At 51.9% G+C, this 27829-nt stretch overlaps 1 protein-coding gene across 2 annotated transcripts; it reads left to right on the forward strand.

Annotated features, from left to right (window-relative positions):
* Positions 1-1560: 1560 nt before the first annotated feature.
* TXNDC5 (thioredoxin domain containing 5) lies at positions 1561-27236 on the forward strand. Of its 2 annotated transcripts, XM_045866399.3 has the most exons (10): positions 1561-1844; positions 5697-5846; positions 10643-10748; positions 15065-15161; positions 17656-17771; positions 19717-19803; positions 20385-20525; positions 23671-23753; positions 25491-25620; positions 26991-27236. In XM_045866399.3, exons 1-10 carry the CDS (start codon positions 1576-1578, stop codon positions 27111-27113), a joined length of 1302 nt encoding a protein of 433 aa, XP_045722355.1. In that variant the 5' UTR covers positions 1561-1575; the 3' UTR covers positions 27114-27236. The 2 variants fall into 2 exon arrangements, with proteins under 2 accessions (XP_045722355.1, XP_064453255.1); XM_064597185.1 differs by lacking the exon at positions 5697-5846.
* Positions 27237-27829: the final 593 nt, after the last annotated feature.

The raw sequence follows: 27829 nt of genomic DNA on the forward strand, positions 1-27829 counted from the left end.
GGGATTCAAGGTGTGAAAGAATAAGAGGCTCCTGTGGTGGGAGGCCTCCTGTGTTTCTGTTTGTATTAATTAAGCTAAGGAAAGACGTGTGCTAATCTTGTGTTGGCCTCTCTTGGTTACACAGGTGAAGAGTTTGGGGGGGTGAAGTTTGGGGGAGCATGGGGATAAAAGTTTCTAGTGGTGAGTGAGTTTTACAGGACACAAAGCACATGGAAGCTCCTCATGGAGGGCCTTGAGTATTTTTTTACCATGCATGTGGGGGGCAGGGAGGGTATCGAGCAGCAAACCATCAAGGTCAAAGGCAAGCTTTAGGAAAATTAATTGTCCAGGTATGTGAACAAAGGAGGCCCTTAGAAAACTACTGCAGTAGGCCAGGATTAAGGTCTAGTCAGAGTAGGAATACTCAGAATGGTGGAAGGAAATGATCATTGCAAGAAACGTGGTTGGTTTAAATTACAGATAAAGGAAATGAGGGAGCAAGTGAAAGGTGAGCCCCATTTTTCAAGCTTAAGTGGTTGGGAGAAAGGTTTTGAAGGGAAATTGACGGTTTGGTATTTGGCAAATTGCGGTTCAAGATTTAGTAGTTGCTGACCCCAAGAGTGGAGCGGGGTAATGACAGGTGAGTCAGTGGGAGCTTCCGCTGCCGTCAGGCCAAGTGTAACTGCCTGGAGTTTCCCAGATTGAGGATAATCAAGGACCAAGCAGGATCCCAGGAAGCAAGCCACTGATGCTCCCTAATTTATCTTCAGATCCCCAGGGCAGAGCCCAAAACTCAATCACCATATGCAGTAAGGCACGTGTGCAGGTATGAACGGTGAGGTGCCCAAGCCCAGGGGCTACCTCTCAGTCATTCCACAAGGCGGGCGCAGTCAGAGTAGGGGCGTCCTCACTCGTCTTTGTTACCTTAATGCAGGGGTGCGCAGGAGGCCACCAGCCGGTGTCTGGAGGATGAGCCCCGCAGGACTTGTTTGAAAGAGGCCACTTGGACCTTCTCTCCTTTTCACCCCCAAGTGAAGGCGGGGCGGGGATAACAGGCCAGGGTTTCACTGGGAAAGCGGGTTTCATCACACCTCTGAGCACAGGCCCAGAATCAGAGCTGAGGTCTGGCCAAGCATTTGACTCATTCAGGTGCAAACCCCACCCACTTTTGCTCAAACGCTTCCATTCCGCTGACGGCCGCTCTTTTCTTCCTTTCGCCCGAAATCCCCGGGGTCTTTGTGTGTGTGGCTGAGCTTAACCGACGCCGGCCTTCCTGTCTGTGGCTCCCGGCCTGCCCTCTCCGGCCCTCCACCGGTCACCTTCCTCCGGGCTGAGCGGGCCCTGGGGGCGTGCTGGCGGCCGGGACCACTCACCCCTCCCCGCGCCCCCTAGGCAGCCGGGCGCAGCGGGCGCAGCGGGCGCGCGCCGACTCGGCCTCCGCCGGGCAGCGGGCGCGCGCCGGGGGCGGGGCGGGGCGAGGAGGGGGCGCGGCCTCCGCGGGGCGGTGCAGGGGGCGGCGCGCGGGGCGGGCGGCAGCGGGCGGGCGCCGCCGAGGGGGACCGGCCGCTGCGGCGAGAGCGCGCCAGCCCCGCCGTGATGCCCGCGCGCCCCGGACGCCTCCTCCCGCCGCTGCCCCGGCCGCTGGCCCTGGCCGCGCTGCCGCTGCTCCTGCTGCTGGGCGATGGCGGCGGGGGCGGCCGCGGGGGCGCCTGGGCCCAGGAGCCGGGGGCGGCGGCGGCGGACGGGCCCTCGGCGGCCGACGGCGGGGACGGGCAGGACCCGCACGCCAAGCACCTGTACACGGCCGACATGTTCACGCACGGGATTCAGAGCGCCGCGCACTTCGTCATGTTCTTCGCGCCCTGGTAACTGGCCGCGCCGCGCTCCTCGGGGCCCCGCACCCTGCGCGCGGGGGGCGGCCGGACCGGGCCGGGGGCGCCGCGGCGGGCCGGGGGGGCGCCGGGCCGGGGCGCGGGGTGGGCGCGGGCTCGGGCCGGGGGCGTGGGCGCGCGCGGCTGACGTGGCGCAGGGCGGCCGGGGCGGTGCAGGAGGGGGCGGGCCCCGAGGGGACAGCCGGGAAAAGGCCGTCCCGCCCCCCGCTCCCGGTCCCCCCGCCCCCGAATCCCCGGACCGGGGGAGGGGCAGGTGGCGGCGTCCGCAGTGGGGCCACCCCGCCGGTCCCCAGCCCCCTCCTCCTCCCCAAACTTCCTGCGCCGGCCGGAGGCGGCGGCCTGCCGGTGCGGCCGGGACTCGTGGGCCACGTGCAGCGGCCGCCGGCCACCGGGGTCCGGCCGGGAACGCCCGGAGGTCTGATTCCGTGCACTCGCTGCAGGGCAGATCCCCTGCACGGGGGATTAGTTGAAAAAAAAAAAAAAAGGAACTCGCAAAGGTGGGATAACCCACTTTGTGTGTTCACTCGGTGGGAAGGGGTGGCCCAGGCAGAGGGGGGCTCCTATACCACCCCGGGAACCCGAGAGTAGTGCAAATGTTGGGGACCCCTAGGCAGCTCCGCATGGACGGGGAGGTGTGCTCTCGGGCCCCTCCACTCGAGGCTGCCCTCCGGCACCTCCACCCTTCTGCTCTGTTGGGGCCTGGTCTTCTGGTAAGTGTGAGCTGAGCAGACGGTTCCTCCTGCTTGGTTCTCGGGTGGAGGCGTCGGTGTGGGCCTCCGTGCCAACACCAGAGCCCCTTCCCTGGGAGTTGTCCAACCGAAAGGACTTCCTGACGTTCACATAAGCACAAGTAGTGCTTTCCTTCCACGGCCTAGATGCCCCGGTGAAGGGCAGTTCTCGTGGGGCAGAGCAGAAGGCCAATTCTAGGGCACGAGGCAGTTTGCAGGCTTATTGCAGCATTTGGCATTCTTCCCCAGAGCAGGAGAGAGGCTCTCGGAGATGTGGGAAAGGGATGTAGGAAGGAAGAGAGAGAAGATGCCCAAGAAAAACGGCTTGTTCAGAAAATGTGCGGGCGGAAGTTGGAGGAAACTTTTTTTTTTCTCTTTCCATATTGAGGCTGTTACTGTATTTCAGTTCGTTTGGAGTTAAGTTATCTTTGGGGGGGCAGGTCTGGGTCAGAGCTATCATTTATTAACAGTGGATGTCTGGGGTTCATTGTGTTTCAACTTCCCAAGAACCAGCCCGACTTGAAGTTTTGGAGCTATCAGTGGTCCAGAAATACTTTGAAGCATAAAATAATCTTTCATTATGAATAGTTATTCTGGGAAGGGATATTCTCAGAGTAACTATTCCGATTAAATACACTACTTAATTGGAGCCTATTTCAGTGGAATAAGTCCATGGCTTTTTTTCTTGTTTATTTTTTAAAGAAAAACTGACCTGTAGATACATAAAGTCCATGCAGTGCCAATGGAGTTTTAATTTTGGAGTCTCTGTAGTACCAGCTAGTCCCAGACTGAGTGAGGGACAAGACTGGCAAATCTGGGCACTTGATATTAAGTAAATTCCTTTTTAGATGGATGTTCTCAGAAAAGTTACTTGTAAAGTTTTTGTTTGCTTCTTAATACTCTACTACAAAATACTTAAATAGAGGTGTGTGGGTTTCTCTGATGGCATTTAAGAACAGATTGGAGCTCAGATAGAATATGTAGTGGGCTACCCCTTTCCCCCCATCTCTTTCCAGTTTCCGTCTCTGGGATATTGGAAGCCCACGTGTGGCTTGGGGGCAGGGGTGGTATGTAACAAAAATACTGCCCTGTATATTTTTGCTCTGAACTTGGTAGATGTAAGGTTGTCCTACTGCTATGGATTTTCTGCTAACATCAGGCCACAGCTTCTGTCTGGCCAGTTGCAGGTCACACTGAATCTGGTGACGATGAGGTCAAGGCTGGGGCCACCTCCTTGGGAGGACCAGAGGCTTTGCTGTATTACATGGCCACCAAATGAATTCAGCTACTGTCTCAGAGGTTCTTACTATAACCACAGGGGTCCCAAACCAGAAGCTCTGACTACATGGCACCTGTGGGTCAATCCATCACTAAGAAATTGCCAAACTGAGTCCCTGCCAAGCATGTGCTAGGTATTGGGAATACAGCTCTAAAAAAGAACAATGCTGGTCTTCATGGCCCTTGCACCATTTAAATTATATAACTGAATATGTAACGGTATAACTTACATGTAGCACTACTCTTCCCTCACAGTTGTCTTCAGGAAAGAGGGAATCATCCTGTATTCGAGTTTCTTATAAAGCAGGCATTCTCCTGGCTGCCCATGAAGTGGTGCATGGGGACTTGCAGAAGCGGGAAGCAAACCTGTCCAGTGCTGCCTTTCAGTGCGGATTACGCATGTCCCCTGTCAGAAGAGAAAAGAGGCAAAGAAATTTAACACTGATTTTGTTGAGAAGTTACTCTGAGGACAGATTGACAATTTTAAGTGTTGGGTGTTCTTAGAAGCAAGCATTTTAAAGATCACTTTGAAAAGCAGTACAGCAACTTTGTTACTTTGTAGACATCATGAATACACACCAGGTGAATGAAAACAAACAAACAAGCAAAAAAAACCCACAAAACAAAACAAAAGAAAAACCCTCCATGTGCCATAATTCTGTGTGAGCGTACTTGAAGCTTGAGACAAAGTCTCCAGTGCTGGCTCATACAGACTTCAAATAGGGCATTGCAGACGGCTGATAATTAAAGAAGATGATCAGTTAAATGACTGAAAAAGTGATTTAGTGATGGGAGAGATGCTGATGCTGTCAAGAAATGGGAAGACTAGCAAGAAGCAAGAATTCTAAGTTAACGTATTATTTTAAGTAGGTGATTTAAAAATGTACTGCTAAATTCATACAGTCAGTACACTTGGTGACATCAAATTAAGAAGTTTGGGTAGCCATAGACTTTTTTTTTTTTTAAGATTTTATTTATTTATTTGACAGAGACACAGCGAGAGAGGGAACACAAGCAGGGGGAGTGGGAGAGGGAGAAGTAGGCTTCCCGCGGAGCAGGGAGCCTGATGCGGGGCTCGATCCCAGGACCCTGGGATCATGACCTGAGCCGAAGGCAGACGCTTAACGACTGAGCCACCCAGGCGCCCCGCCATAGAGTTTTCTAAATAAAGCTTCTCATTAGAGAAAGTGTAGAACTGCATGAAATTTGAGGTCGCCTTGCATTTGCAGATACTTAGTTATTTAATAGAGAGTCCTGACTAAAAAGGAGCAATCATGGTGAGCAGGGTGATGTTGCTGCAGAAGAGGGGGGAGCCAGGGAGCTTTCCAGAGGAAGCAGAGAAGGGCACCAAACAGCTTGGGGAGTCAGAGCTGACTTCTTGGAGGAAGTGACACCCAGACTAAACCTGAAGGGCAAACAGGAATTTGCCAGGTGGGTCTAGGGAGTGTCCGAGCGGGTACCGATCCCCGGAGGGCAAGCCACACTGTGGCCCTTCCAGAAAGCCTCAGGTGGTCCCATTTGGCTCCGGCCCGACTGCCAGGGCAGGAGGGTGCAGGTGTACGGAGCGCAAATGGGAGGGCAGCCGGGGCCAGAGCCAGGCAGATGGTGGGCACGGGATCTTGCTGAGTTTCAGTTTCCTGCTGAGAACAATGCAGGGGCAATGGAGCGTGTGAGGCAGGGCAATGAGGTTGTGACTTCAGTGGGGATGGTGAGCCGTCCTTCCCTGCGGGATCAGAGAGGTTCCCCCAGCCGTCGGGTCTGGAAGGGGCTGAAGAGGTGGGTCGGGTGCGCCCTGACCGGTCCCCACCCCCTGCTCCAGGTGCGGACACTGCCAGCGACTGCAGCCTACCTGGAACGACCTGGGAGACAAGTACAACAGCATGGAGGATGCCAAGGTCTATGTGGCCAAAGTGGACTGCACAGCCGACTCCGACGTGTGCTCTGCGCAGGGGGTTCGAGGATACCCCACGTAAGTGGGAAGGGCCCTTGTCTCCTGCCTCGCCCCGAGCTTCCCGCAGCCGTTTGTCAGCTGTGCTCGGCCAGAGGAGGTTCACTCCGAGCTTGTGGTAACTTGTTTGGTAGTTCCGAGGAGTGAGGAGATGATGAGTTTAAGCGGGCCGTCCCTGTCGTTAGGGAAAGGGCGCCTTGAACGCTGGGTCTTGTCTCTCTCAGATGCCTCCTTGTGCTTTGTTTGGAAAAAGCCTTTCATTAGCCAGTGGTGGGTTTTCCTGTTTATAAGAGAATGTGTTCGTGTGACAAGAATGGCGGGCTCCATGGCGTCCTGTCAGGCGTGGTGCTCACAAGAACCTGGACAAGACAGTGTAGCTCCTCATCAGTTTTGAGTTTTTGGTCGCTCTGTTATTCTTCAGCATCCTTCCTGGAGCAATTTCCCATGCGGCGAGCACAAGGGCCGTTTCTGTTGGCAAGAAAGGTGACAAACTGGAATCCAGAAGTTCTGACAAGCGATGCTTCTTACTCCCTTGACAGTTAAATTTTTTAGTTTTAAGAGATAGGAGTTGAAACTGGCTTAAGTAGCAAAAGAGAGGATTAATTAGAAGGCCATGGAAGAAGCTCTGAGACTCCGCTCGCAGGGTTTGGGGGCCTGTCTTTCCTGCACTTCCCTTAAGGTGACTTACCTCTCCAGCTCTGCATCTCTTTGCTGGCATGCTGGGCTTGGGCTCCCCGCCGACTGGCCCTGCTTGGGTGGAGTGTTCATTCCAGAAACAGCCCTTGTGGCCGGAGAGGCAGGATATCGTAGGAGGGCAGCAGCGTTCGAGTGAAGGGCCCTTCTCCAAAAAAGAGCAGATGCTGTTTCCAAAAGCACTGGGGGTGGGGGGATGGGGGGGGTGGGGGCGGGGTAGGGTAGCAGGGATTGGCCACTGGCACTCCCAAACTTTTTGTTCAAATTGATGAATGAAGTAAATTCTTATAAAACCTGGGCCTGTCTGCAAACCCAAGAGGCAGCATGGAAAAGGGGAAGGAACTCTGGGCTGGAACCTAGAAGCCACGTCCGAATCCCAGCTCTACCATTTACTTATCATGCAGCCCTGGCCACACGGTTTAACCTCTGAGTCTAAGGTAGGATGTTGATACATGATTTCATGATACGTGAAATAACATGTTTGCAAACACTGATCTGAGCATACCCAATAAATGTTAAGGTTTTCCCTAACATTTGGAAATTTGGCATTGTCGTAAAGGACACTGGACTTCTTGGTCTTCGGTGACTGCCGCTAATCTAAGTGCCATCATGCAGATCAGATCAGTAGAGAGAAAATTTCCTACCATGTGTACCTGCCCTAGAGGCATCACTGTCCTGTGCTTCATAGCATCGTCTTTAAAGGGAACTCAGCTTAGACTAAGAGCGTTGCGAAGAAGCCATCCGTGAGTAGTGGGAGCAGGTGAGGAGATAGAGGTTTACCTGTTGAGAGCCTGTCGCCTTCAAGGTGCAGGGGCAACCGAGATGGTTGGCTGTGGTGTCGCTCTTCAACAGGCAGCCGTGTGGGGCCATGTGGCTGTCCACCCCCAGCCACACCCCTGGGAAGTGACACCGGACTCGTGATAGGCTGAGAAGGGCAAGTGTTAGGGGGCGTCAGAGGGGACGTCAGAGGGTTCCACCTGGACCTGGTCGTAGGAGCTGTCTGGCTGCAACATCAGTTACCCCACAGATGTTATCCACAGGTGTTAAAGATTTTATTTATTCATTTCTTGGAGAGAGAGAGCAAGCGAGCGAGCAGGGGGAGGAGCAGAGGAGAGGGACAAGCAGACAGACTCTGTGCTGAGCGCAGAGCCCGCCACGGGGCTCGACCTCACGACCCTGAGATCATGACCGGAGCCGAAATCAAGGGTGGGATGCTCCGCTGACTGAGCTCCCCCAGGCGCCCTGTTAGTCACAGATTTTAAAAGAGCCACATTGGATCACGTGTCCTGATTTAGAAGATAGGGTCTCTCCAAGAACACCATGCACTGGTTTTGTGTCCTTAAGAAGAACTGGAAGTGAGCTCACACTACACTGAACATGTTGTTTGGGAAGGAACCTCTGTGTCCCTCATGGCCCCGCCCAAGTGCCTGAGGGCAGGTTTTTCTCCTAGAATGCAGGAGGCAGGGGGTGTGCCCCGGTAGGGCAGGTAGGGCATTCGGTAGGGCATTCGGGCATTGACCTGTGAGCGTCTGCTTCCTCTGACATGGTGTCCCCCCACAGGGTGCCCCCCCACAGGCACCCACAGCAGGGGACGAATGCAAATGCCCAAGCCGGTGGCTCAGTGCGGTCGTCTTTAGCCCTCCCAGCCCTGGCACCTTTAACTGAAAGAAAGGATGGCACAGGGAGGGGGTTTGCTAGGGCTGCCAACGAGCGCCACGCACCCGGCGGCTGAAGAGAACGGAAATTTATCCTCTCACGGTCCGGGAGGCCAGCAGCCCAGCTTCGAGGCATCCGCAGGGCCACGGTCCCTCTGAAACCCGGAGGGGAATCCCTTCTTGCCTCTCCCTCATGTCTGCTGGCGGCTGCACCCAATCCTCCGTCCTCACAAGGCCTTCCTCCTCAGTGCGTGTCTCTCTCGCTCTGTCCAAATTTCCCCCTTTTTATAAGGACTCCAGCCACACTGGATTAGGGCCCACCCTGATATGCCTCATTGTCACTTGCTGACGTCTGTAAAGATCCTATTTCCAAATAAGACTGCACCCTGAGGGACAGGAGGCTGGGACTTCAACAGATCTGCTTTGGGGGACACAAGTCAGCTGGTAACACCATCTCCTCTGTAGTTCTAGGACCTTGATCACAGGTTTCCAGAGTGACCCACATGTGGAGATTTTCTCCTTGAAAGAGAAACAGATCACCGGGAAAAGCAAATGCCCATGTGGGAGTTTGGGGCTGTCCTTTGGGCTTGTACCCTGTGGCCGCCTCCCCATCACCTCCTTCAGCCCATCCACAGTGAAGATTGGGGCCAGATGCCCCGGCCAGGCTGGAAGGCCTGTGAAGGAAGCCCTAATTCTATCCCTAGGCTCTGTGAACCTAAGGAAGCACCTCAGGCTTGGGCAGGCTGGAAAGACTGCCAATCCAACAAGAAGAGATTTTTAAAAAATTGTTTATTTGTGTGTTGCTCACTACACTCCAGATCAGAAAAAGTCACAGGTTAGTCACTGCATTTAAACGTTAGCAAAGAAATGGGGAATGGGTGTGATAGTGCTGGTCCTCCTAGTATTTTGAGGATCCACGCCTTTTCCACTCTGAGGAACCGTGGTGGGGGAGGCACCCACTGGAAGAGAGAGAGGGGAAGGGGGGGCGAAGGAGTGCATGAAGCATCTTCTAGTTCTCTGTGGGCATAACTCGTTTCCAGAGCTTCCTGAAGTCCCAGGGGTGGGTGCGGGCATTCTTAATTGTGAGATCATACTTTGGAGTCACTCAAAGTGTTAAAGTTCGTGAAGTGACGGATATACTAGTCAGACTGGTTAGAGTTTGGCTTTTTGTTAGGCTTGGAAAAGTGAAAGCTATGAGGAAGCAAGGGCCTCTGTTCTTCACCGGAGGCCCATCAAGGATGTCCCCGAAGTCTGTCACAGGATCTCAGGGTGGCTGAGGCCTGGAAGCCTGTGGTGATTTATTCCCGCCAACGTGTTGGTTTCCCCGTACAGCTAATAACCTTCATTTTAAGGCCGTTGGGGAGTTCACTCCTCAAGCCCACAGTCCTGATCTCTGCATATCTCGGCTTTTTTTTTTTTTTTTAGATTTTTTTTTTTTTTTTTTTTTATTCATGAGAGACAGAGCGAGAGAGAAAGGCAGAGGGAGAAGCAGGCTCCCAAGGAGCAGGGAGCCCGATGCGGGACTCGATCCCAGGACCCTGAGATCATGACCCGAGCCAAAGGCAGACGCTTAACCATCTGAGCCACCCAGGCGCCCGTATATCTCGGCTTTTGACACTTGGCTCCCGCACACCGAGTGTCCACCGCCGGAGTCCACGCTCGTGCCACGGAAGTGGAGGGGCAATATGGATGCATAGCTGGCCGAAAAATGTTCGTCTGTGTTTTGTTTCTTCTGTCAGTAGCCACATACTCCCCTCCATCCTTGACACCTTCTATTCAGTTTTCTCTAGAGTATGTTTTTCCATTACCAGTGGGATGATACAGGATCTGGAAGTTTCGGCCTCTGGCAATGTCTTGCACACCCACTAAAGGAAGTGCTACGCATCCTATCCGCAGATACCTTCAGAGGCTAATATATGTAGAAAAAGAAGATTCCTTCTCTGTGGGGAAGTGCATAGACCAACCAACCGATGTCAAGGCTGTTCTCATAGCTGGAAACGTGAATTCTCACAGAACCTTTACAAGAGTCGAAGAGCCGACAGGGTCGCCTGGGAATACATTGATTGCCCAACAGTGCTATTTCTAGTACAGTTTTGTTTTTTTAACAAATGCGGAATGTAAGAACTACTAAAGCCTAGGAGGGATGACAAACACCCAGCAGGGAGAAGCTTGAAAGGCCTGTCACCCGAATGTGCTTGGGGTTTCGTTCGCAGTCTCCTAGGCTTGATGTGTTCCACTCAGTCTTATTTTTCTTGAATAGATGAAGAAAGTTTTTAAAAGTGTGGGATTCAATGGATATGTGTTCTCCTAGGACATTATTTTCCTTTTTTTCCAAGTTCTAGCAGAGAGTGGCAGGTCTGTGCCAGGCTGAGGCCCACTGACCGCATCCCAACGGGACAGCGCTGTCTACGTGGAGCCCTCTGATGGGTTGAAAAATCTGCTCTGTCTTGTCCTCTTTCGCCCTTTCAGCTTGAAGTTTTTCAAGCCTGGCCAAGAAGCTGTGAAGTACCAGGGGCCTCGGGACTTCCAGGCGCTGGAAAACTGGATGCTGCAGACGCTGAACGAGGAGCCTGCGGTGAGTGCACGGGAGGCCTCCCTGTCTTCCACGCTCTCTCCCTTCTGACACTTCGGGGGCGATAAAGAAGCCAGTTCAGGGGAAAAATTAAGTCTCCCATTTCAAAGCAACTTTATAGCCTTTAGAACTAATTGACATTTGTAAGTAAAAATGAACTTTTTTCCCTTCCCAATTTTTGTTTATTGTGGTAAAATACATATGATACAAAAGTTACCATCTTAGCCATTTTTAAGCATACAAATTCAGTGGCTTTAAGTGCGTACACCCTGCTGAGCAGCCATCCCCAGGACTCTTCATCTTGTAGAGCTGAAACCCTGTCCCCACTGAACACCAGCCCCCCGCAACCACCCCAGCTACTTTTGCTCTCTGTTTCCACTGCTCTGCGTACCTCAGTGGAAAAAGATGAACTTTTACAAGGCTTTTTATTATGGAAATATTCAAAGGTGCACAAAAGTAGAAAGGGTAGTGAGTGGCTCTTGAACGAGGAGGAGGACGGTAATGAAGATGGTCCCTTGTGCTGCTCCCCGACTTCAGCGGTTCTCCCGCCTTGCCGACCTTGCCGGGACTGTGTTAGCGGCCTTCCTGGCCCCCGTGCGGTGGCAGCGTCCGCCCTGGGAGACTGTCGTCTGTGACTACTGCCGTGCGCGGCTCACACGTACGCTGCGGTAACGTCGGCCTCTGTGCCGCTCCCACATGTATACGGTTGACACAGATGCTTTAGCGTCACAGGTTGACTTGGGGTCAGGAGCAGGCCTAAGCCCGAACCTCCCGTCCAGGCCAACCTCGGCCCTCTCTGGACACCACGGGCTGTCCCGCAAGGTGACCCCTCCTTTGCTCTGGACTCTCCGTCCCTGAGGTGCTCACTGGCTTTGCCGATAATCTCATCGAATAAATACCCTTCGCACTCTGAGTCTCCGTGGCCCTCCCTGCGCTGAGGGTAACAATGTCAGGAAATTGTGGAGAGTTGTGATTTCTGAAATACTATGTAAAGACGTGGCTGTGTGTAGAAGGTTACCAAGAAAATTTTATTACCCCCCCCCACCTCCAATTGATGTTGGGAGTCTTCGTTTTGTTACACATCATTATGGTCATGAACCATTCATTCATCCCTCCGTGCGTGGTACGTTCTGCTTCCCGCAGAGTGCGCAGGCCCACGGAGGCTGGGTTGGAGTTGACAGTTCGTGGCCGTGTGTTGGTGAGGGTCTGGAAAGATGGCCAGTGTCCCGTGCTGGATGAGTCTGATGACTCTGAGTGTAATTTCAGTGGACAGTTCAGTAAGACTGCTTTATTGTGCGAGGTAGGGGCTCACTGCCTTGAAGGTGGTCCGTGCCCATGTGCGGTTCCAGCAGGCTCTGGGGGGTTCTGTTGCTATTGGAGTCACTTACCAGGGTGACTGTGTGGTCCTTTGCCCCTCCACCCCCATTCTGTGTAGATGTCACGGTTCATCAGAAACCCACCTGCTACTCGGGTGCTGTTTTCCCTCCTGTTCTACAAAGTCTGTAATTGCATGGTACTGAATGAGTGTGGAACAGAGACTTACCTAATTTTAGGTAACAGGGAAAACCACAAACCTCTCAGAGAGTCAATTTGCATCTTTGTCATGGCAAGAGTTACATGAGCAGGTGGGACTTTCATATAGATTTAAACTTCAGATTGTTTCCTCTGTGAAAATGTTCTCTGATTGGAGGAAGCCAGTTTTAAAGAGGGGCTAATAGTCTCAAAGAAACTTTTCAAGGTATTTATTTTTTTGCCAGTATTTTTTTCCACCAAAAAGCCAGTCTTCTGTGATGACTTTATTCGAGAAACTGGTAGCTAGTATCAGGACGGCAGAAGGACTTCATCTGGTGCCCCAAGCTCCCTTTTCGGGCAGTGACAGCCCCAGCGCAGGCTGGGAAGGGCTGAGGGGAAGGGTTGTGTCCCCTCCAGGTAGAAGGGGCGTGGCTGCGTGGACCCACGTGTCAACAGTAGAGACCTCCCATAATTGCTGGAAACAGTGATTGATTGTAGGAAAGTTCAAACACTAAAACCTGATACTGCAAACTGGAAATTCTTTCCAATTTAAACTTGTTTTTTATTGTACGTGAAAACTTTAAAAAGTTCTTTATCTGTGTTTATACCTAAGTAACTTGATGTATACACTTGCATATTGAAACAGGATAAATGTAGATACCCCCCCCCCCACCGTGTTGTGGCAATATTAAAGAAACTCAAAAGAAACCCGCTACTTCCAACTCTATTTTTTTTAAGATTTTATTTATTGAGACACAGAGTTACAGAGAGAGAGAGAGCATGAGCAGGGGGAGAGGCAGAGGGAGGGGGAGAAGCAGGCTCCTCGCTGAGCCAGGAGCCCGATGTGGGGCTCGATCCCAGGACCCTGGGATCATGGCCTGAGCCGAAGGCAGATGCTCAACCATCTGAGCCACCCAGGTGCCCCTACTTCCAACTTTTAGATTTCCCTATTTGCTTCTGTATTATTTTTTCTTAAAGAGTTATAATCATATAAACATGGTTTTTTTCACGAGTGATATTTTTATATAGTTACATCTTTATATTGATCATATTTTATATTGTCATGTGGATTTGCCATAATTCAACTTTTCTCTGTCAGTGAATATTTAGGTTATTTATAAATATCAGAAATGCGTAAGGAACATTTTAATCTTTGTAAAAGACTTTTTTTTCTACTTTTAAATGATGTTTTTGGAATCTATTACCGGACATGAAATTACAAGGCAAAAGGGAAAAAAAAAAAAGGTCACACTACAATTATGGCTGCTGATGACTATTGTCTGATCGCTCACGTTGTCAGCGGGGGAGAGAGGGCCTGTGTCTGTGCCCGCGTGTGCCCACGTGTGCCCGCATGTGCGCTATGCCGTGTTGCCACGGCGGGGGGCACTGCCCTGGTGGGTGCCACGGGGCCCAGGAAGTGACAGTGCCGTACGTGAGCATGTTAACACTGAAAAGTACTGGAAGCCCTTTGAACACCTTATAAAGGGGGACATGGAGTGTCCCAGCTTCCGGGAGCTCACTGTTCACCTCGCCACCATTCTGCCGGGCATCTCTCCGTGTGGGGGCTCAGTGGGCACGCCGAAAGTCTCGGCAGGCCCGCAGCCGCACGGACGCCTTCGTGGTGCTTTCTGATTACAGCTCTGCGCAGCTTTGAGCTGTCGGCACTTTTAGACTTTTAATGACTTAATTGGGATATTATTTATCTTTTTTTTAATAAAGATTTTATATATTTGAGAGAGAGATAACGAGAGAGAGAGATAACAAGAGAGGGCAGGAGCGGGGAGGAGAGCGAGAAGCAGGCACCCCACCGAGCAGGCAGCCCAATGTAGGGCTCGATCCCAGGACCCTGAGATCATGACCCGAGCCGAAGGCAGATGCTTAACAACTGAGCCACCCAGGCGCCCCAGTATTCTTTTTAAAAGAAATATGAGCTGCCAGATAAAAATTGAGTAACGTACATCCATGTGTCTGTAGCAAAATGTGATTCTGTGATCTTTTTGTCACCTCTGGTCACTTTGGCTGGAGGCCACCACTGTGGAACCGAGAGATCGAGAGTCACGGGTACTGTGGTAACTGTCCAGTTGCACACAACGGTACCCACTTAGATACTGGCAGAAGCATCCTTTAAAAAACCACTTCTCACTCCCGCGTTGTGTGTTTCTGTCCCAGACTCTGTGCTGTGAGTTAGCGCAGCCCTGCGCTTCTCTCGCTGCCACCTGTCGGTCTCTGCCTTGTCCTCCCCGCCCCCTGTGTCCCTTTACCAGCCCTTCACGGTCTTTATCACCAGCTGTGTGCACGGAGCAGGGCCAGGCCTCCCGTTCTCTGATGGTCTCTCCTTCTCTGCCCCGTCCGTTCTGCTGCCTTTGTACCTGGAGGTGCTCCGTCCTTCAGAGCCAGTCCACCAGGGATTTCATCCTGAGCCCCACGTGGAGTGAGAGGTCACACTGCAAACAACAGGGCAGTGAGCCCGTTTGGTGTGGGCCTGTCCTTTTGGTTTGCCTGCTCTGTTCTGGGGTTTGGGGGCAGCAGAGGCAGGTTGGGGTGGGGACGGCTGTCACTGGTGGCCTTGAGTGACAGTCCTAGGGTGAGACTGACGAGGGGCTTCCCGCCCAAGGGTCCAGAGCCCTGAGAGTCGATTCCTGCCTTGCGTTCCCTCCACACAGCAGCATCCCACAAAGGTTTGACGTAGCCAGATGAGGGAGGAGATCTGTAGAAGGTTCTAGACAGACACAGGTCCCCTCCTCAATGGATTTCACTCTGCCTTTGCATACGGACCCAATGACTGTTGTTGTGTTTCCCTCCATTAGATATCAGAGCCTGAAGCAGAGCCCCCCAGAGCCCCTGAGCACAAGCAGGGACTGTATGAGCTCTCAGCGAGCAACTTTGAGCTGCACGTCGCACAAGGTATGTTGCGTGCATCTCAGGGCTGTTCCTAGTGGGATACACACCTCTCAGAACCACCGACTGTTTGTCACTCCTCGATTTGCCGGGCTTTCCCTTCCTGGCACTCGAGGGCTCCCGGATGACTTCTGTGGCCCTGAGCTGTGGTGTCTCTCTTCGAGACCCGTGCACATCCTTGTGCAGGGCTCTTCCTCTTGGAAGGGATTTCTCCTTTCCTCTCTGTCCTTCTAGAAATGCCAGTTGTAATGCTAGCCGAAGCCTTAAGTTGTGGAAAGCTCACAAATCATGAACGGGCACACTTAATTTGTACACTAGCTGGACAGTGCATCCTTGGATACGAAAGGGTTTATTTATATTAATGTGAATCATACAGTTACTGACCTGAGGCAGAAACAGAAGTTTCTCTTGTTTAAACCAGAATTTAGCAGGACCATTATAACTTGCGAATCAGAGTAGGTGTTCTTTACACTTAAGATATTTTTCTGTATCACATCTTTTTTGAAAATGGTCTCCTAAATATCAAAATGATCTATATACAGTCTCTAATATAAATGACACATAAGTCCTTTATTCGCACGTTTCTGAACCGTTGGCTCAGCATCGAATGACTTGAAAGCAAATTCAGCTTCCTTGCTGGTCTCCATTCTCAAATGCTGCCATGGAGAGAAATCCTCCCAAAAGACTAGGTTGGAAGCATCGTGAAAAGGGCTTAAAATTGTGCCTGGCCTTGTAACTTCATGCCCGCTGCGAGTCGAAAGCCCACCACACTTAAGGTCTAAGAGAACTTCACTGTGATGCCTTCAGCTGTTTTCCCTGTGTGTTGAAGGTTGTTACTGGACCAGGGCGCTGACAGTGGGATTTCAAGGTATTTTCCGCAAAAGGGGATTCCCTTCAGTTCCCACGAGCCCAGTTGGGTCCCTCCCTAAGCAAGTCACGCCTAAAGGGCAGAACTCTAGAGGTACCACCTTGGGCTGCTCGCATGAGGATCTGTCCTCAGAAAGCGACAGTGGCCTCCTGCCCTCACAGCTGTCCCTGATGCTCTAGTAGGTTCCTTCCCAGACATCCCGTCCCTACCTCCCAGCACAGGGTTAGTGCCGTACCTGTCTGGAGAGACATGGCCTCAGCCTTGCAGGTCAGTTGCTAATATTTTGAATCAAGTTTTTCACCGTTTCCCTTAAACGTGTCCTCGCTGTGGTGATAAAGCCCCACCACAAGCTTATGGTGTGGCAGTGTCCTTCTGTGAGTGTAGGTCACGTTTTGGTGCCCGTTGGTTTGTTCCCTCCCGAGGCACAGCCTGGTTTTGGTCTGGTCTCAGCCCTACATCTTTTAGGCCTTTCGCTGGTCAAGGTAAAACAGCCTAGAAAAAAGTCTTCAATATCCAAGCAATGATGTTGTGTGGGTTTGTTTCGTTTTTTTTTTTTTCTTCTAGCCAAGGGAGTGTTCCTCAGGTTCTTTTTTTAATTTTTTTTTTTTTTTTTTAAGATTTTATTTATTTATTTGAGAGAGAGAGTGAGAGAGAGAAAGAGCACAAGAGGGGGGAGCGGGAGAGGGAGAAGCAGACTCCCTGCTGAGCAGGGAGCCCGATGCGGGACTCGATCCCGGGACTCCAGGATCATGACCTGAGCTGAAGGCAGTCGCTTAACCAACTGAGCCACCCAGGCGCCCTGTTCCTCAGGTTCTAAAACCTTCTATTTTATTGTCAAATAAAACACAAATACAGAAAACAAATGTAGAGCTTAGTGAATTGTGATGGAGTGGTCACTCTGTAACGTCCGGTTCAGGGAATAGAACCGCCAGTCTCCCTTCCTGTCCAGGTCCCAGCCCGCCTGGCCTCGCGGAGGTGGTGTCCGGACTTTATGGGAACCACTCCTCACCGTATCATCCACCACCCAGATGTGCACTCCTAACCCTACAGTTTAGCTTGTTCTTTCTTTAACATATGTCCCTCTCGAGTCTCAGTCTGCGTGTTACTCCCCAGCGTCTCTTTCTCTGCATCCTGGTGGCTGAGCACATGGGTTATTGGGCCTGTAGAATTCTCCGGTCTGGACTTGGCCAGGTGTGTCCCCGTGGTGCGGTTAAACACGTTTCCCTCAATCCGTTCATTTATTAGGGTTGCCAAATGCCGATGTTCTAATTAAAACATCCTTTCTTCATCGTTTTAAGGAGAGAAACTTGCCCTCATTTATCACCTGGTTACCCACTGGCACAGTTCACATACGACAGATAGGATAATTGCCTGATTTTTCCCCTTTGTTGCCAGTTCTTCAAATAATGAGTTGGTTCCCTCCTGTCGTCTAGGGATGACAGATTAGATTTTGTTTTGAGGATCCCTGTGAACTCACAGATACAGACTTATTCGATGGAGTCACTTCACCAGTTAAAGGGCTCACACTGAAGCTAGCAAGAGGACAAAGATCACATACTTGCATTCAGTCTCTAGTAAGGGATGATGCCAGTCACCCTCCTTCTCCCTTCTCTGCCTGGCTCTCCACGGAAGGCGACCACTTTATCAAGTTCTTCGCTCCGTGGTGCGGTCACTGCAAAGCTCTGGCTCCGACCTGGGAGCAGCTCGCTCTGGGCCTTGAACATTCTGAGGCTGTCAAGATTGGCAAGGTAAGTGAGAGCCCTTATTAAACTGGAAATAGACCGCCTTTGGCTGGATTAATTAGCAGGGTAGCCCATTATTCATTCTGTGTGCAAAGTCGCAAACTTGATTTATTAATTCCATTTAGTGTGCCACTTGATAATTCATTTCACCTTCACAGATGGCAGCCTGGTTTCAAATGTGCTGGCTTTTCCACAGCCTAAAGATAAATTACGGCTTTGGCTCCTTTGTTTATTTTGAAGCGATGGCCAATTCTGAATTGGCAGCCCCAGAGCCCTTTCTGCAAAGATACGGGGCAGAGCCTGTGAATGTTCACTGGCCAGACTTGGAGGCCATCCACGCTTGACCTCACCCGAGAGCTGTCAACTCCGTGCTCACAGAGGCCTGCAGAAGGCCCCCCACCCTCCCCCGGTGAGCCCCAACTTTCACGGCTGTCTGGGAGTCTTTCCAGCGTTCCCCACTTTGCGGAGAGGAGCCAGAAGTGGTGTCTAACAACTTCTGTGTAAGTGGATTTTCTGGAAATATCCAGAGCAGCTCCTGGGCCATCAAACACTTTTAATCTCACCCAGCCTTTGGCACCCACCAGACATCCGGGCATGGGTTTCCTTTTATAAAAATCTCATTTTTCACTTTGCCAATGGACTGATTTGTATACAGAAGTAATGCTGTGTGTCCAGGAACTGCCATTAGTGAGATGCTCTGCCCAGTGCAGTGAGACGGTTAAGAGCGTGAGCTCGGGAACCACGAAGACCTGGCCGGCCAGCCTTCGGCCACTACGCCACACCCCAGTCTCCCCTTTTGCAAAATCACGATGAGACCTGACTGGTGGTGGGTGTTGTGGATGAACGTCAGGTGCTTAGTAGGATGCTTGGCACGGAGCAAAGCCCTGGTAAATTGTAATAGTTGTTGTGAGTTCAATGGATTTTCACTGTTGCCTGTTAAATGCTTCCAATTATATATTCTAGTTCTACATGTTATGCTTTTCTATTTATTGAACATTTCATGGAAGTAGTCATAATTTTCTTGTCCTCTTCTCAATTCCTCATATCCTTAAATTATTTTGTGAATTTTTATGGGTGCTTATTTCCAGTTTATGTCAGTAGGGGTTTCTAGTAGAACCAGGCATGAGCGGACAGTCCACCCATCTGGGCTGTGGCCCTTCATCCCTGGACATGCATGTGGCCCCGTTAGACTGGACCCTGTAATTCCCCCTACCCAGACGTGAGGCTTCCGTTTAATACTTTAACTGCTGACTTCAGTCTTACATGTGAAAGTGTTATTTTTATCCTACTTTGTAGATACGGTGAAGAACAACTTAGTGTCCCACATAGCTGATTTTAATGACCGTAGAAAATCAAAAAGAAGTGACTTAGGATAGACTGTTTCATGAAAATGTTGAACAGGCAGAATCTTGATAAGATTTAAATGAAATAAATTTAAAAAGCGGTGATAGTTGGTAAATTGAGCTTACAGAATTAAGAACGTATTATAATCTTAATTTGGCATCTTTTCAGTTGTCTTTATACCAAATACTCCTATTTAAAATTGACTCCTTGCTCCTCCTTGATCCCAAAACGTCCCAGTTGGAGCATGAGAGTCAGTAGGCAGGCTGGCATTGGCGTGGGCCTCGGTCACCGGCAGCCGGGCCTCCCCGCCCCAGACGTCAGGCCAGGCTCCTCTTCTCCAGCTGCTGACCCGCTCAGGTAGACTCTGGCTTCCTCAACATCAGCGTTTGTAGGTGAGCTGAGGGTGTCATTTCTCTGAAGGACATTTCGTCAGCTGCTCCCTTAGCTCAGGTGTTACTGGGCTGGCTCTTTTTGAAGTCTCTCCCCAGGCTGCACCTGGCTGGTAGGGATGCTGCAGACCAGGTACGTAAGGTACGGAGTGTCCAGTAATCCGTGTGTCAGGAGGGTTCCTGAAGAGACGGACTGTGAGTGTGGTCTTACTTTTTAGGTTGATTGTACCCAGCACTATGAACTCTGTTCGGGAAACCAGGTTCGCGGCTATCCTACTCTTCTGTGGTTCCGAGGTGGGCAGAAGGTACGTCTTCAGGTCATGGTATGGAGAGCGAGCGTTTCTCTAAACCCCAGCGGGCTGTAGCCCGGTGCGTCCTCAGATGTGGCGAGGAGCCCGTGTGGACTGTTTGGCGCTGGTTTAAAGGCATACATCATGGGACAAAAGTGTCTTTCCCTTGATAAGATCTGGGTGGTTGACAAAAAGTGTCAGTCGTCCTGCTATTTTGAAACATTTCGGTTGGCTCCTGTGGGCACTAGACTAACCCAGAACTGCCTTGGAGCGGGGGTAACGCTGGCTGCCGGTAAGGGGCTCATGCACACCCTCGCGTCCGGCCCGACGCACGGTCGGCTGCTCAGCGGGCCGGAGCGGCTCCTGACTTCGTGTCCAGATCCCCGCAGAAGGCAGGTGCTCTGGTTCTGTCACCAAAGCCGAAGCCCTCCCGTGTAAATCTGAGCATGCAGACATTGCACAATTTGCACCAACACAGCGGAGATGTCCGATGGAGGTCTCACGTGGGCTAGCGGGGCCGGGACGAGGTTTGAGCGACTGAGAGCACGAAGTGTACTAACCTGACAGCATTTTTGTGTGGCCCTTCCCTCGGACAGATTGACCAGTACAAAGGAAAGCGGGATCTGGAGTCGCTGAGAGAGTACGTGGATTCACAGCTGCAGAGCACAGAGCCAGAGGCCCCGGACACCGTCGAGCCTTCGGAGGCCCCGGCGCCGGCCACTGAGCCCGTGGCCCAGGTGGGTGCGTGCTGCGGTCAGGAGGGCCAGCTGTGGCCCCCGGAGGGCACTCTCCTCCCACACTTCGGGCCACGTGACAGTCGGGGGTCACGGCAGAGGACTTCACGTGGTCAGCTGCAGCTGACTCCTCCACATGAAAGGTTTTCTTCAGCCACTTTCACACGCTTGTAGGGCCTACACCTAGGAGCTTCTCTGAAAGAGACGTGAGACCGAGCCTAAGAGCATTTGGTGGCAAAAGCTCTGGAAAACTCATCCCTTTGATTCGGTCATCACTATACTCGAGAGCATTTGCTAGGAAAATTGACTGCTGCCAGGTAGGCCCCCCACTCCCGCTTCTGTTCCTTTCCTTCACCTACTGCAGTAGTTGGACTTGAACCCCGGGGTAGGGCCCTGGCAGAGCTGCAGCAGCGAAGATGGACACGCTGGAACTCGGCCTAGCGTGTTTCATTTGCTGAGGCAGGCGGTCTCGGACTGTGGCCTGGCTACGTTCCCAGCGCGGAACGTTCCCGATTCACTTGTGCATTTATTGAGCATATTTCAGGCACTGTCTCAGGCCACCACGAAACAAAAGCAAATGAGACCACCTTCCTGTCTGTGAAGGGGGCCGAGTCTGGTGGGGCAGACAGAGGAGAACATGTACAAGCAGGTGCCCCAGGTGTGTGCCGGGCCGGTCACGGTGGTTTGAGAGAGCTGGGGACAGACGGGCAGGAAGCGTCGCAAAGAGCTGGAAGGTGAATTGGTATTTGCCGGAGAGACATGGCGGGCACGGAGAGACCAGGCTTGTCCGATGGAGGCGAGAGTGAGCAGAAGCCCGTGGGCGTGAATCGGCCGGGCACGTTTGGGGCAGGGCCAGCAGTCGGCTGGAGGGAAGAGGGCGGAGAGGAGGACGAGGGGTGCGGCGCAGGATGCCAGAGCGGAGGAGACGTAGGGGCTGGGTCCTAGAGGACTTTGTCGGCCAGCCAAGGATTTCGAGCTTCACCCTGTATTTATTGGGAGCCAGTGGAGGGTTTTGAGCAGATGTGAATTTTATTTTTTTATTTTTTTATTTTTTTTAAAGATTTTATTTATTTATTTGACAGATAGAGACAGAACGAGAGAGGGAACACAAGCAGGGGGAGTGGGAGAGGGAGAAGCAGGCTTCCCGCCGAGCAGAGAGCCCGATGCGGGGCTCGATCCCAGGACCCTGGGATCATGACCTGAGCTGAAGGCAGTCGCTTAACCAACTGAGCCACCCAGGCGCCCTTTTGAGCAGATGTGAATTTTAGATGCCTGGTAGAAAGAGCTGGAAAACCAGTGTATTTGGCCAACAGGATGAGGAGACCCCCGAACGAAGGTTGTGGCGGGGGGCGGAGGGACGGAGGCAGGAAGCATAGGAGCTCACTCTACTGAGCACAGTGGGGAAGGTGGCGTCTGAGGGGACGCCCGGAGCCCTGGCGGACCTGATGGGCGATGGGACACGTGTGAGAAGCACTGGGGTGGGGATGGAAGATGGGGAGTTCAGGTTTCCAGCTGTTGATTTTCAGGGCCGTGGTGGCGATCAGGTGGGGAGGTCCAGTGGATGGTAAACGGGGCTCTGGAGCTGACTGGCGGGTTGGTGTGTCTGCAGTGTTAGGGAGGGAGAGGCCAAGGCTGAAGCCATGGGTGAGAAGGACAGTCTCCAGGGAGTCAGAATGATGTCTTCCTGGGAAAACCGTGCTTGATGGCCTGGCTAAGAACCATAAGACCTGTTTGTCGACGTGTTTCCAGAACAGAATATTCAGGTTGCTGCTTCAGTTTCTACAACTACACTGCGTAGCATGCAGAGTTCTTAACTGGGACACCGGGACACGGTGGGCAAAGGAAGGGGCAGTGAGTGGGCAGATGTGTGCAAACAGGCCCCGCCCCCGCGATCCTTGAACCCTCAGCATTTACTTACCACATCCTGACTTGCCGGGACCATGGCTCCCTGAGCCCTAGTTATTTGGAATTGGAAAAAACAGAGTCATCTACCCCATCCTGCTGGAGTGGAGACAGTAATGGGCCTCCCCGCCCCCACAGCCCATCCTTTAGTGGGATTCGTAGGTTGGGGACTACCTGGGTGTTGGTTCAAAGTTGAAGGTTTGGTTTAAGAAGCAAACAAACGGTTCTGTAGTAGCCGCAAGCACGTATGTTAGAGGAGTGTGTGTGTCAGCGTGGTTCTAAAGGTCATCCCAAGTGGAATATAATTATATACTGTGGAGGGTTTCATCAAGCTCAGGCCAGTTTCTATTTATAATCCAGTTTTCCAGCATGAAGTAGGTCTTTCAGTGAGCATGGCGTCATGTTTCTGGGCATAAAGAAAGATGGTGGGGCTCTGCCGCGGGCCCCTTGGCGGCTTCGCCTCCCGGTCACTGACGCGCGTTACCCGATGCCAGACTCAAGGGGAGCAGCCCTGGTGCATGTAGCCACATGATAAATCATCGCGGTCTTGCTCTCGTGAGACAGTCGCAGATCCGTTTTTGGAGAAACACATGGACATAATTCTGTAAAGAACCGCCCAGACAAATTGCTTTAGCGCAGACCGCCCTGGGGCACCTTCCCCCGACATCCTCCGGCCAGAGCGGAGATGAACAGTTTGCACGTTCCCTTTGAACTTAGAGATGGAAAGCAGCCTGTGATAGGTCACACGCACATCCTTGCGTGTGGTTTGGCGACTGTCAGGTGTGGGGACAGCACACAGAGAAGGTACCTTTTACAAACCCGCGCGCTGGGAGAGCGAGGAAGAGCGCGTGGGCGCCCACATCGGGTGGGCCTCCCGTCGGTGTGCGAGGCTCCGAGCCTGGGAGCTGCAGGCCGGAGCCCGGGCCGCCCAGAGCCCACGGGTCCCCAGCCCAGGGTCCCGGATGGTAGCAGCTGCACCTGAGCCCGCTCGGGCTGGCCGAGGGCAGTGCCAGCCCAGGGCCTGCCATCTCCTCGAAGCAGCTCCTGGGCTCAGGACCTGGGGAGCCTGTGATGAATCACGGGCCCTTCTTGTGTGGCTTGTGATATGCGAGTTGTGTATTTTTGTGTGACCTTGCATGACAGCATTTTAAAAAAGATGATTGTTTTGTATTTCTGCAACCCCAAAGCATGGCCCTGCTCTGCTCTAAGTGATGCATTTGAACCGCGGCTTTTCCCTCCCCTGCAGGGCACCGTGTTGGCACTCACAGAAAAGAACTTCGAGGACACCATTGCAGAAGGAATAACCTTCATCAAGTTTTATGCTCCATGGTAAGTGGCTGTTTAATTAGAAACTGCTCGGCCGCAGCGCGCTCCAGCCCCGACCCCGTTTCCCCCTCGTGAGCCCGTGCTCTCGGCGCAGCGCTGGGCAGATGCTACGTTTCCGCATAGGTTCTGCTGTAGGGGGTAAGAAAAGGGGGTGTCTGCGCCTCTGTTCAGCTTGGTTGAAGTTTGGTTTGGTGGTATTCATACATAGTTATTTATGGGGAACGAGGCCAGTTTATTTTAAAGTTGAATCTGTTTTGGGGAAAACATGAAAATGGAGTCAGGATGGCCGTAGAAAACTTCGGTTTTGTGGTATTTGTCCTTTCCTAAGTAGATTGATTTTTTTTTGGTTAACTAAACCACAAACATCATGATGTAGCTTAGCTCCTTCATCTCTTGGACCGTGTCGAGAAACGCAGCAGAGCTCTGGCGGGGCCGTTCTGTGTGTTACCCAGTTACCAGAAGCTTCCTGCCGCATGGCCCCCGGGTCTGGGGCACAGGAGGACACCCGGTCTGTGACCAGGGCTGCCTGGGGTGGGCGGACGGCAGGCACCGAGGCTTTCCTGCACAGCTGTCACTCTGCATGCCCTTCTTGCCTTTGAACCTCAGTTTTCTCAGCTGTAAAATGGGAAGAATGCTTTGTCTTCACAAACAATCCACTTAGAAAAGCAGAGTCTCGGGGCGCCTGGGTGGCTCAGTCGTTAAGCGTCTGCCTTCGGCTCAGGTCATGATCCCAGGGTCCTGGGATCGAGTCCCACATCGGGCTCCCTGCTCGGCAGGAAGCCCGCTTCTCCCTCTCCCACTCCCCCTGCTTGTGTTCCTGCTTTCGCTATCTCTTTGTCAAATAAATAAATAAATAATCTAAAAAAAAAAAAAAAAGCAGAGTCTCAAGGAGAGTGTGAGATTCTGTTTCTAAAGAGGCATAAGTAGGCTCTTCTTCAGTTGGTGCCATTCTGGGTGTTCAGGAGAAACCGCGGCAGCAGAGAGAAGTCAGGGAGCACATGACCCCCATGCACTGTGCAGCGTTTATCCTTAAAGACTGGACACACAGGGCGCCTGGGTGGCGCAGTCGGTTAAGCGTCTGACTCTTGCTTTCTACTCAGGTCATGATCTCAGGGTCGTGAGATCGAGCCCCATCTCAGGCTCACTCTCTCCCTCTGCCCCTCCCCCGGCTTTCTCGCTCTCTAAAATAAATAAATCTTAAAAAAAAAAAAAAGGAACACTAGTCAATGATGCCTTTAAATCTGTTATTTTCTATTTTTTAAAAAAAACAAAACCCTGAAGCTATATAGATCAAATAATGGTTAGGAGGGCAGGTGCTCAGGGAAGCTTTAACGCTGTCCTGAAACTTCGAGACCACAGTGATCAAATCTAAAATGAAGCATTTTTTAAAAAATGTGTGGAGTTGGTTTTGCTTCCTGTCCATCACCTCGTGCTCGTGGTGCATCGGATTCATTCATAGGCCAGTTAGCTCCGGTCACCCCATCCTGGAAAGGGTCTTGGAATCTAAACTTGCTTCCAGACCAGCTTGCTTCCACTAGGCTATCCACAAGTCTACTTGGGATTGACTTTGACTCCCTTGTCTGGGACGGAGGAGGAGGAAAGGTTAGGGCGCCCAGCGGGAGAATTTGATGTATTTTAAATTTCTAGGCCATACAGAAGATGCCGGGCTGGGCCGGGCAGCAGACTGTAGGTGAGGGAGCGAGACCCAGGACTTCCACAGCGCTGTCGTTCTCTTCCCAGGTGTGGTCATTGTAAGAATCTGGCTCCGACGTGGGAGGAACTCTCCAGAAAAGAATTCCCTGGTTTGGCAGAGGTCAAGATCGCGGAGGTGGACTGCACTGCAGAGCGGAATGTTTGCAGCAAGTACTCGGTGGGTACATGTGGCTGAAAACCCTCCCGGGGGCCCCGAGTGCAGGGAGCGCACCCACGTGGAGCCATCCTCCGGCGCACTGGGCTCCACCCGGCAACCCGCACTGCCCGCATCTTCTTGATCAAGTGTTCCTCGTGTCCCATTGAGGCTCTGGCTTTGTTCTCATTTTGAAAAGCAAAAGAGATGCTCTGTCAAAGGAAAGGCTTTTCTTCCATTAGCGATCCACCTTTCATTGGGGGATTTTAGGGCCTGCTGTCCGCAGAGAAGTCTGGGCAGTAACGAGAGTCCAAGCTTGAGAATGGGGTGCCACCTCCACAGCCTCTTCGGCTGGCTCAACAGTCAGCTGACCTTAGCCTTTGTCTCAAACCCCTAAGTGGCTCATTTTTCAGACATAAGCCTGTGTTCTAAGGTATGATGGTTGAATAAAGGAAGCAAGTGAACTTCCTCCTGAAAGGGCCATCCCAGCAAGCTAGTCTGTGCTTGCGTTTTTTGTTTAACGGTTTCCACTTTCTGAGCTGTTAGCACAACCTGAGCGCCCAGAAGATTCGTAATTTACGTTTTTGTTTTTGTGTTGTTTTCTTAAAGCACTTTGAGGCTCTGGAGCTTCTTACTGCATTCGTTTGAGAATAGACTTAGGGGCGCCTGGGTGCTCAGTTGGTTGAGCGTCCAACTCTTGATTTCGGCTCAGGTCGTGATCTCAGGGTCGTGGGATGGAGCCCCACGTCAGGGTCCACGCTCAGCGGGGAGTCAGCTTGAGATTCTCTCTCCCTCTCCCTGTGCCCCTCCCCTGCTTGTGAGTGCACGTTCTCTAAATAAATAAAATCTTTAGGGAAGAAAAAAAAAAGGATAGATGTAGCAGAGACATTTACTTCTCACTAGAAGATGCCATTTTTTTGGTTCCTTAACGTCTTAGGAAAGAAGTGCATTGCAGCTGTTGCAGCTGGAAAATGTGTATTCTCGAGGATGTTGCTGCCATGCGGTGTGGCCCGCAGAGTGGCTGGGTGTCACCAGGGGGCTTGTCAGAAATGCAGAGTCTTAGGCCCCAGCTGGACCTGCTTCATCAGGATGTGCGTGTTTCCGGGGTCCCAGGTGATGCCCTGTGCACAGAAGCTCCAGAAGCTCTCCTTTTGGGTCAAGTCCTTCCTTTGACACTAATCTCGAATGTACTTTTGGATGGGAAAGCGAGGAGCCCCAAGGCTTTGCTTGCTGGTACTTTTTAAATGGTCTGTACCTTTTAAAAATTTAGCCACAAACTTTCCTGGTCACAACTTTAGGAGTTTTTCTGGTTTTATTTAAGAAGCAATCTGCGTGTGACCTGGACCACTGGTCTTCATACTTCTGTTTTTTGTTTTTTTGGGTTTTTTTTTAAGGTACGAGGCTATCCCACGTTGTTGCTCTTCCGCGGAGGGCGGAGAGTCAGCGAGCACAGCGGCGGCAGGGACCTCGACTCGCTGCACCGCTTCGTCCTCCGTCAGGCCAGGGACGAGCTGTAGGGCCCACTGGCCCGTCGCCCGGCCTCCCGCGCCCCGGCTGTTGGAGCTGAATCATGCTGGTGTTGTGGACTCCCACCTGGTGGTTTTTCAGAGAGCTGAATGTACTAAACTTGCGGTATCTTCTTTGTGTGTGTGTTTTTTAAGCCAACACACTCTACAGATTCTTTACAAAGTTTCTCTAAGTAAACACATAACTCACGATCCCTTCACGAACTATTTTCCGTGGCGACCTGTCGTCCCCTTCACCCTTCTCTTGAGGAATCTCAATGGTTTCCTTTGAGACTAAAATAGAGTTGAGGAAAATCAAATTGCTGAACTATTTTTGGCTCCTGAGTGATTCTGGTGCATGATGCATCAGCTAAAGCATCGTTTGTGAGCTGCTCACGAGTTCTGGACGGTCGCAGTAGTGATACTCCTGGTCTGAAGGTCAAAACTGACTTCTTAATGACGTGTTGGTTGGTAGCTTGGAGCAGATCTAAAAACAGGAAGCCCACACCTCCGGAAGATACCTCCACGTCCTTCCCTGGCTTTGCTGTTTGTTTCTGTCAATGCTCCTCTCACGGCGAGAGGTCAGCCAAAATGAACGCAATGGTACTTCTGACACGTGCCTGAGTAAGAGAATGCTGGGGCCGTAAACCTCACGTGTGTGTGTGTCAGTGCTTCTGTGTTACCCCCTGGGTGGAAGTTTCTTTAGTTAGGTCATCACGAAGACTTGA

The sequence above is a fragment of the Mirounga angustirostris genome, unplaced genomic scaffold, assembly GCF_029215605.1.
Source record: "Mirounga angustirostris isolate CCGP_5_RB_7025 unplaced genomic scaffold, mMirAng1.0.hap1 SCAF_8, whole genome shotgun sequence".
Taxonomy (NCBI): domain Eukaryota; kingdom Metazoa; phylum Chordata; class Mammalia; order Carnivora; family Phocidae; genus Mirounga; species Mirounga angustirostris.